At 43.4% G+C, this 10,439-nt stretch overlaps 1 protein-coding gene across 1 annotated transcript; it reads right to left on the bottom strand.

Annotated features, from left to right (window-relative positions):
- Positions 1-204: 204 nt before the first annotated feature.
- LOC136399467 (zinc finger protein 211-like) lies at positions 205-8,158 on the bottom strand. The gene is made up of 4 exons (XM_066374652.1): positions 7,921-8,158; positions 4,649-4,775; positions 1,487-2,497; positions 205-1,403 (listed from the first exon to the last, which is right to left on the bottom strand). The coding sequence occupies exons 1-4, from the start codon at positions 7,951-7,953 to the stop codon at positions 922-924; spliced, it is 1,653 nt and encodes a 550-aa protein (XP_066230749.1). The 5' UTR covers positions 7,954-8,158; the 3' UTR covers positions 205-921.
- Positions 8,159-10,439: the final 2,281 nt, after the last annotated feature.

Here is a 10,439-nt window from a genome sequence, read left to right as displayed (position 1 = left end):
CCGGGCGCTGGGGATGGCTCCTTGGCCTCTGCCCCAGGCGCTAGAGTGGCTCTGGTCGTGGCAGAGCGACGCCCCGGAGGGGCAGAGCGTCGCCCCCTGGTGGGCGTGCCGGGTGGATCCAGGTCGGGCGCATGTGGGAGTCTGTCTGACTGTGTCTCCCCGTTTCCAGCTTCAGAAAAATACAAAAAAAAAAAAAAAAAAAAAAAAGGTGGCCCCAAACTGTGGCTGCAGCCACATGATTTGGAAGATTTAGGTCTCCATGAGGTCGTCGGCATTAATATAAAGACACCTTCATTTGACTACTTAATTGTATGGCAAGATGTCTGTTTCTCGCTGTTCTGATACATTAATAAAGGAGGTATGCCTGTATTACAGCATCTGGAGAATATTAAGAAAATAATCAACTTGCATCATCATATATATGGCAAAGAATATAAGGCATACCTTTGAAATAAAGAACTAAGATGCATAGTATAAACATGAAATAGAAATCTATTGCTTCTTTATCATTTGAACATCATTAAGATAAATTATTGAAAGGAGAGGGAGAATTGCCCTGGCATCTTCTCTAAGGGCATAAGGATGGTGGTTGATGAAAACAGTGGACACCTGCTAGATGGTACAGGTGAAATACCTTTGGCCACGGAAATTTGCAAAGACATAAATCTGGAAGGAGAACTGGACACCTTAGAAAGTACAACATAGACACACATGCTTCCCATTTAAGTAAAACTTATATAAAATCTCCATACTATTAACATTTGGATGCATAAAATTAAAGAAATGGAGCCTCAGAGTTACCTACATTGTTGTTAACACTTTTAAAAACTGTACATTTCTGATACTTCTAAGATTGTCCTCTAATGTGAACTTTCATGTGTAGGAAAAAGATTTCCTACACACACAGCACTGATAAGGTCTTTACGCAGTGTGAATTCTCTGATGGTAACGAAACCCATTACTACTGAAAAAAGATTTCCCACATTCACTGCACTTATAAGGCCTTTCTCCAGTGTGAACTCTCTGATGATAATGAAAAGCAGTTTTTGTGATAAAGGATTTCCTACATTCACGGCAGGCATAAGGCCTTTCTCCAGAGTGAATTTTCTGATGATAACGAAAGGCAGGGCTATTGGAAAAAGATTTCCCACACTCACTGCACTCGAAAGGTCTTTCTCCAGTGTGAACTCTCTGATGATAGTGAAGGTCGGACTGCGTGAAAAAAGATTTCCCACATTCACTGCACTCATATGGTCTTTCACCAGTATGAACTCTCTGATGATAATTCAAATTATCCTTCTTCTTAAAAGATTTCCCACACTGACTGCACTCATAAGGCCTTTCTCCACTGTGAACTGTCTGATGATAACGGAGCTTAGAGCTAGTAAAAAAAGATTTCCCAACTCACTACATTTATAAGGCCTTTCTCCAGTGTGAACTCTCTGATGATAATGAAGGTGAGACTTGCTGATAAAAGATTTCCCACACTCACTACATTTATAAGGCCTTTCTCCAGTATGAACTTTCTGATGATAACGAAAGGCACGGCTATTGGAAAAAGATTTCCCACACTCACTGCACTTGAAAGGCCTTTCTCCAGTGTGAACTCTCAGATGATAGTGAAGGTCGGACTCTCTGAAAAAAGATTTCCCGCATTCACAGCACTCATATGGTCTTTCACCAGTGTGAACTCCCCGATGATAACTCAAATTATCCTTCGTCTTAAAAGATTTCCCACACTCACTGCACTCATAAGGCCTTTCTCCATTATGAACTCTCTGATGATAACGAAGGTTAGAGCTAGTTAAATAAGATTTCCCACACTCATGGCACTCATAAGGCCTTTCTCCTGTGTGAACTCTCTGATGATATCGAAGGTTAGAGTTCCTGATAAAAGATTTTCCACACTCATTGCACTTATAAGGCCTTTCTCCAGTATGAACTTTCTGATGATAATGAAGGCCACTGCTACTAAAAAAGGATTTCCCACAGTCACTACACTCATAGGGACATGCTTCTGTGTGAACTTTCTGATGAAAAGTTTTTCTCATTTGCAAAGTCACCCCAGACAATGTGGTTTCACCTGTCCTGTCCCTTGTATGAGTAGCCTGTTGTTGAATATGTCCAGATTCAGGAAGGATGTCCAGCCCTAACTCCTGGCAGGTAAAAAGCATCTGGGACAAATTGAAATTGTGGCCCTTTGCAAGTGAGATCCTTTCCGAATGTCTTTGAAAATGCTCTTTTTTCATGTACTGATCCTCATCCTGGTGACACTTTGCACTGAAATAAAACAGTTTTTCACATGCTCCACATTTTAACATTTGTGATCCCTGGTCCTCAACCAAGCTGAAAATGTCTCTCAAGATGAGGTCACAACTCACACAGGGGTGGCTATTCTGGGAAGACAAAGCCACATTATGATACTTTGCCTGTGACACCCTTTCAGAAGCATTCTGTTCAGTGGGAGCCTCCACATCCTCTGCTCCACAGCAGCAACCTGAACAAAAGAAAATGCTGGTGAATTACATGTTGACCTTATAGGAAAGAAGATTTCTCAACATAAATGAACAGCTGTCACAGTTAGGCATGATTCTATGGAATGATATTTAAGGAAAGTAAGTTAAATTCTGAAGAAACTGTATTTACCCATTACTCAGCCCCAAAAGTCAGTGAGTGGTGCAGAATTTTACCAAGGAAAGAAGCCAGCATACAATGGGACACAAAAATAAAGACCAAGTCCACTAATATTTCCTCCAGAAAAGGCTTCCTGGAGGACTTTTCTTGCTGGCTGGAGTAATCTGAATGTGCTCAAACCCATAAAAATCAATTCTATTAAAACCACTTGATGTAAACACCAATACAAGAGCATGTGCAAACTTCAAGATTCTTCTGTCACGAATCAAAGTTGTAAAGTAGTAAAGAGAGACCTGTGAGAGAAAGGTTGGCATTTGAAGTTTAAAGAGGTAAAGATTACTCATGGGTTTAAAATATGAATAGAAATGACAACTGTTAGATCTGAGTAATTGGCAAAGTGTCGGCAATTAGCTGACAAATAGGTTAAGTGATAAGCAAAGACAAACAGATTAAAGTATGGCAATGACAAGGTTAACAAAACGCTATTACGCCAAATTACTTCCAAAGTTACAACCTTAAAGCCTGGAATGAACCCTCAACAACTGCCATTCACCAAGCAAAGACCCTCTTTGAACTAAGGGTGGAATCATGTGCCTCCTGTGATCCACAAATGACTCTTCTCCTTAACCCTAGTTGAGCCAATAATGAGATTCAGATCATAAAATGTCATTAAAAAAAAAAAAAAAACTTAATGAGAGTGATGGTCAGAGAGCACAAAACAGTACAGAAAAGAGATCTATGTGAATGACACCAGTAGGATGGCAGAATAGGAGATAGAAAAACTCCTCCCCCTATTCAAATAAAGTAGACACCTGTCCACAAGAAAACAGCCACAGGAGAAAGGAAAAAGAGCCGAATTGAGACAAATATCAACACAGGAGAGGCAAAAATGTAGATTTGCACAAAAAGGTTAATTCGGAGACCAAATTAGCAAACATACATAAAGATGGCTAGGTTCAAAAACAAGGGCCAGAGTTACCTCTAGCAGCCACTGTGCTGTGTAAGCTTTGACCCTACTGGTTGGTTCTGTGAAAACCCAGGGGAAACTTTACTGTTAGGAATCACAGAAGTATCTGCAAAAATAAAACTCAGGACCAACGGCTTCACTAGTGAATTCTACCAAATATTCAAAGAAAAATTGATACTTTTCTTGGAAAATAATATATAAAAAATAAAAAGTATTCAGAACTTGTTAGCCCAAAAGTAGTTAAAAATAGGGTTCATGATGTAGAGATATTTCCCCAAATACTATGTACAAATAACCAACAGGAATATAAAAAATTTATTTTCCCATTAATCAAGATGAAATCTGTTGGACGAAAGCCAAAGCACCAAGTGACTTTCTGTTCCCATCCTGAGAAAGTGAAGGTCAAGACCAAGCATACATGACTGAAAGCAGTCACATCCAGGGAAGGCCCAAGGACCTGAGGCTTGGCCCTGCTGGAGTTTTCTGCAGGTCAGGAACCAGACAGCAGATGGTGTGGTGTTATGTCTCAGAACACGCAAGAGAAATCTAATCAGTTTTACAAAACTAAATAATAAAATTGTACACTGTATTCTGCTTGTTAGTTTCTTATTCAATGATGTCATGTTTCTGCTTAGTAAATTGGATAACTGATTTCTCTAAGGCACCTCAATCCTGAAGAGATTGGGGTCCTCAACTAGCAGTATTGTTGCTGCTTCGTTCCTTAGCAGCTCCACTTCATGAGACCCTGAACACTAATAACAGGGATATAAAAATGTGTTTTCTCATTGATCAAGACAAAACCTATAGGGCCACTGCAAGACTACCAAGTACAAATCCTGCCCAATGAAAGCTCAGTACAGCAGTTACTGAGGCTGCAGGGGGAAGGGAGGGAGGTGCAAACAAACAAGCCTTACCAAGACGGCAAGTACCCAGAACACTGGGGAAGCAGCAGAGCCCACAGTCCACCTGCTGACAACGAAGCATCCCCGAGGGAACTGGGGGCACGGAAAATGCACAGTCTAGTCCAGGCCACCGGGAAAATCTTACCCAGAGAGGATATAAGTGTGAAGTTCTCCACCATCACTTCGAGGTACAGGCGTCTCTGAGCCTCATCAAGGAGGCACCATTCTTTCCTGGAGAAGTACAGGGCAACATCCTCAAAGGTCACATCAACCTGTCAGAATTAATACAAGTGAATCAGAAACAGTCTGTCTGAGCACCCGCATTCCACCTCCATAAAAATCTCCACGCTCCACTCCTTCCAGGGCTCCACACTTCAAAGACACCACGGCTTGGTGCAGCGCTGCCTGCCCGGTAACCACAGTCCTGTTCATCACTTCTATCTCCCTCATCAAAAACACGCAGGGAAATGGAAATGGGGGTGGGGAGAGGAAACAGACAAATGACACCTTAGTTCTGCACCATGCTTCCTGGGCTCCATCCTCCTTACCAAGAAAATCCACTACTATCTCCTAGATCAGGGGTCCCCAAACTGCGGCCCTCTGAGGCCATTTATCCGGCCCCCGCCGCAATTCCGGAAGAGGCACCTCTTTCATTGCTGGTCAGTGAGAGGAGCACTGTATGTGGCGGCCCGCCAACGGTTTGAGGGACAGTGAACTGGCCTTCTGTGTAAAAAGTTTGGGGACCCCTGTTCATGTCTCTAAGACATAGCAAATCATGAGCTTACCCTTCACCCTTAAGTCCCCACATCAGGTACCCAGGACCATCAGCTCAAACTTCCTCTAGTTGTGCACACCACTGAGTATCCCTACTTCCTTCAGATCTTCAGACCCCTGGCTCACTTCTCAGCTCAGCTACTTTCCTATTCCACACCACAGGGATCTCTCTGAACGCACCCATATACTTGTCACATGGCACCCAGAGAGTGCACGACATATGCATACAGGGTCCAGCACAACCCCAATCCTCTGAGGGCACCCACAGTTAGGAAAAGCCCCAAATGAGGTTCTAAATCTTCCCTGCCTGCTTCTGATCTTTGCTTCAATATTTTCCACCCAGATCCACATGGGAATTTCAGATATGAATAACTCCTTTCCACTCTGCACTGTTTTGCAGTTTCCTCAGAAGCCACAACATTCTTCCCTCTACACATATTTTTTAAAGAATCCACCACCATTAGTCTCTATTTCAGGCAGCGTGACACTCACAAAGGACCATATTTGCCCACAACCTTATCCACCAGCAAGACAAACCAGCCAGATCCCACAGAAGCACAACACAAAATTCTGAAGGGGAAGCAAAGCCCTGCCCTCAGTATCATCCTATCTCTACTCCTTGTCTGCCTCGACAGCCATCATAATCAACCCATGGAAACACTGGCCATTTCAGAGATCACCATCTCTCCCATTGTGATGTCACTATCACTCCTCTCCCTCACATGTGCTTGTGAGGACCAGCGACTTCTATTAGGTGACAAAAAAGGAACCACTCTTCAACATGGGCTATCTTCATCCACTGCCACCAAAACCTGCACTCTCTCTACAGCTCCACACTGATGCACAAAGGAGCCTCCACTTTTACATGTCTCCATCCTCGAACAATTTCAAAGTAAAAGAATTACATCTCCATTTTCACTTTTTGTGCAACCTCACAATATCCCCACATTGTTTTCTCTCTCCTCCCTACTCTGTCATCAATGGATTTCATGTAACCTCCTTATGTCTCTCCCCCCCACACCTTTTATTTTGGATAGAGACAAGGAGACAGAGAGAGGGACAGAGAGGGAGAAACAGGAAAAGACAGAGATGAGAAGCATCAATTCTTCGTTGCCGCACCTTAGTTGTTCAGTGGTTGCTTTCTCATATGTGTCTTAAGGGGGGGGGGGGTGAAGGCTGGGGGCTACAGCAGAGCAAGTGTCCCCTTGCTCAGCCCAAAAACCTTGTGCTCTTGCTGGTGAGCCGCGCTCAAGGTAGTAACCTCAGGGTCTCGAACCTGGGTCCTCCCCATCGCAGTCCGACGCTCTATCCACTGCAGCACCGCCTGGTCAGACTCCTCTTTGTTTCTTAAGTGTAAAATAAATGGTAAAACTTCAATTTTCCAGAACATCTTGTCAATCTGTTGAGATATTCACTCCCTGGCAATCATCATCAGCTTGGCTCCAATAAACTCATTTAAAAATTCTCTATAGCACCGGAAGGTTGGCTTGGTTGGCTAGTGTCTTCCAGAAGCAAGAGGTTGCCAGTTCAATCTCCAGTCAAGACATATACAGGACAGAGTGATGTTCCTGTCTCTTTCTCTCCCTGCCTTTCTCACAGAAGTCAATAAATTTAAAAAAAATTTTAAATAATAAAATAATTCTCTACAGACTTGAACTTTATATTTTCTACAATGACATCAGAAATGGGAGCACCTTGATGTTACCTGTGCCATGCACTCAGAACAAAGGATTGGGGTATCCCCAGAGTCCCCCCATCCAAGAGCTGGACAAATACAAAGAGAAAGGTCTGCAGACACTATATGGTAGTGTCACTAAGCAGGAACTGGAGTACCCTTTCCTTCCTTGTCTAATTTACAGAAGTAAAAGTGGTTTTTCAACTTCAAAACTTATGAGAAGCACAACCACCATCACTAACCTCCAGGTAAGCAGGTCTCCTGGGTAGGCCCACCCAACAAAGACGTCTGGTGACCTCCAACAAACTGTCCATGCCCTGCAGCCTTTCCTCAGTGCTGCCTCTTACCAGTGCTGTGAACTGGGGCCAGGACTCAACTCCCTGGGCCTCACTGTCCTCGTCATCCTATTCCAGTCTGTTTTCTCAGCAGAATTAAAAAAAAATTTTTAAGACTTTATTTATTTTAGTGAGAGGCTGAGAGAAAGCATGTGAGAGAGTGAGAAAGAGACAGAGAACGGGGTGAGGAACAGGAAGCGTCAACTCCCATACGTGCCTTGACCCGGCAAGCCGAGAGTTTGGAACTGTCGACCTCAGCGTTCCATGTTGACGCTTTATCCACTGAGCTACCACAGGTCAGACTGTCAGCAAGGATTCTAAAACTTCATAAGAGCCTAAAATAGCCTGTATCTCTCCCTGTTCAACAACTTTCATAACTCCAAGGAGTCCCCTAAATTAAGGCACAATCCCTCAGCCTCTCACTGAAGCCGTGGCTGCACCTCAGACTGTTTCATGCAGAGAGAAGAGGAATCTCAGTCTTCCGGGTCCACGAACCCTCTGTCTGTCACCTCTCCCAGCCCCGTCACACCGCGTGCCACCCACGAGCGCCTCACGGTCCGGAAAGCCGGGGCCTGAGCTGCAGGACGTGACCGGCCCCCGCACCGGGGTTCCGGGTTCGGAGGACTCGCTCACCTCAGCCGGGCGCCTAAGCGCGGCTGCCGCCATCGGACTCTGCGGGCGAGGCGGGAGCGGCTGGTGAGGAGGCGGCCTCGGCGCCGCGGTCGCTGTCGGTCCTGGCGCGGGTCACCCGCGTGTGGTCAGGGATCCTCACACTTGCTGCGGGAACACTTGAACCCTTTTTGCGTCCAATCCTACCATCACCGGTAGCACCTGATCCAGAGAAACTCCATAGGGAAGAGGAAATGCCGACGGAAAGGCAGCGGAAGTCCCGCCCTACAGTACTGCCCACCTGGAAATGATCATTCTGGGTAATGTAGTTCATATAGTCCAAAGAGGGGATTCTCTTAATTCATTAGCCTGCTCCAGGGGTGGATTTGGGGGCATATTCCCACAGGTGAGATTCAACTAACTTAATATCCAGTTCTGTGTTTCTGTTTTGGGGGTTTCTTTTTAGGGGGCCCTAATGACCGTGTTCTTTTCGGTTGTTGTTTTTTTTATTTGTTTCTTTGTGTGTTCCAAGAGGAATGCTTATTCTAAAAAACACCCAGGTACAGGCAGACTGAGACCAGCAAAGAGTGTCAGCCCTAATGACCATTTTAAGTATTAAAAACTATATACCAAAAGATAGATTATTTCATGCATTTAATAATTCAGTAAGAATAAAAGAGGTACACAAAACTAGATTGTCATTAAGTTTTAAAATATTACTGAAAAAAATATTAAATACCCTGACCTGTGGTGGCACAGTGTGTTGGAAGCCGATCAATGGCTGCTGGTTGAGAAAGTCACAGCAGAGAAAAGACACAATACTTCCCCCTTTAACTTTTTGAATTAATTTGGCCTTTTATCCCCCTTTTCTGGGTGGGTGTGCTATCATTTATGGCACAGGGATAATAGCACCGTGCTTTCCCTGTAGATTCATAGTAATTTCTTTGGAAATGAGACAGAGGGTGTGAGTTCCACAGAAAAGCCTGTAAGCCCCTTTGCCTGGGCTCATAGACATAAGAGGCTGGAGATATCCCTCAAAGAGGGTTAAGTTTGTAGGAGAATTCCTTCCTATTAATCATGTTAGAAAAAATAGATTGTGACTTATGAATAGGTAGGAAATAGTAACTATACACAGAAGCACCTTTCAGCCTTCACTTAATTCATTATTTTACCTCCCTAGCCTTTTCATGTGGTAGAGAAACTTTCCTATCTTCTTGCATACCAGACCTGCAGGTGGTGGAACACTCTGAGAAAAATAAAGTTAGAATTTAAGTATATGAATATAGTAGATAAATAAAATGTGACTAGACAATAGACCCTTAGATAAAATAGTTACTAATCAGTACTGACTTTTTAGAAGTTTGCGCCAATATTGTTGTTGCTACTCAAGTTATTGTATAACTATACTTAGAATGACTTACCACCTGATTTATAGCTTATAGAAATGAGTTGACTGTTGCCTAGAAATATGTAACCATAATGAAACAAAAACAATTATTAATGTATTCTGAATACCATGTGATTGTAACTTAGTGTGTGTGTATAAAATGTTAAGACTAACCATTGGCAAAGATGCCTGGCAGTGAAGGTTAAAAAAGAATTAGGCTCTCTCACTTGATTTGCGCTGATGCCGTCTCTTCCTGTGGGACCCCGGATTCCCCCCGGGGCTGGACCTTGGCAGCAGTGGATTAAGCATCAACATGCAACGCTGAGACATCTATTTTGAAACCCCAGGCTTACCTCGTCAATGCACATATGAGAATTGATGCTTTCTGCTCCTCCCCACCCCTTCTCCCTCTCTCTCTGATTTTTAAAAATCTTTTAAAAAAATTAATATCTGAAAAAAATCTATAAAACGGTTATTTAAGATATTTCTGCCTGACCAAGTGGTGGCACAATGGATAGAGCATCGGACTGGGACACAGAGGATCCAGCTTCAAAACCCTGAGGTAGCAAGCTTGAGGGTCAGCTCCTCTGGTTTGAGCACAGCTCACCAGCTTGAGCCCAAGCTCACTGGATTGAGTCCAAGGTTGCTGACTTGAGCAAGGATACACTACCTCTGCTGGAGCCCCTCAATCAAGGCACATATGAGAAAGCAGTGAATGAACAATTAATGGCAGTGAATGAACAATGAATGTGCCACATGCAGAATTGATGCTTCTTATTTTTTTTCCTGTCTCTCTGGCCCAGTCCCTCTCTCTATGTCAGACACACAATAACAATTGATTGACTTTACAGAGAAATGAGTGTAGCAAGAAGTATCAATTCATAGTTGCTTCTCTTTAGTGGTTTATTGCATGCTTGTTGTATAGGCCTTGACATGTCAAGTACAAAGTTTAGAACCAGCAACTCACTGTTTCAGGTCGACACTCTATCCACCATACCACCACAGTTCGGGCTGAACACATTTCTTTATTCACTCAAGTATAACATGAACCTAGGTGATCCTCTGAAGAAGATAATTAGTAAATGTTGAACAATTAAAAATGTTTCATGGCTTTCAGCCCACTTTCCTAAATTTTTCTGCTCACAGCTTACTATAT

This window comes from Saccopteryx leptura, chromosome 3, assembly GCF_036850995.1.
Source record: "Saccopteryx leptura isolate mSacLep1 chromosome 3, mSacLep1_pri_phased_curated, whole genome shotgun sequence".
NCBI classification, from domain to species: domain Eukaryota; kingdom Metazoa; phylum Chordata; class Mammalia; order Chiroptera; family Emballonuridae; genus Saccopteryx; species Saccopteryx leptura.
The sequence above is the reverse complement of the archived record's forward strand: the minus strand, read 5'-3'. Positions and strand labels throughout refer to the sequence as shown.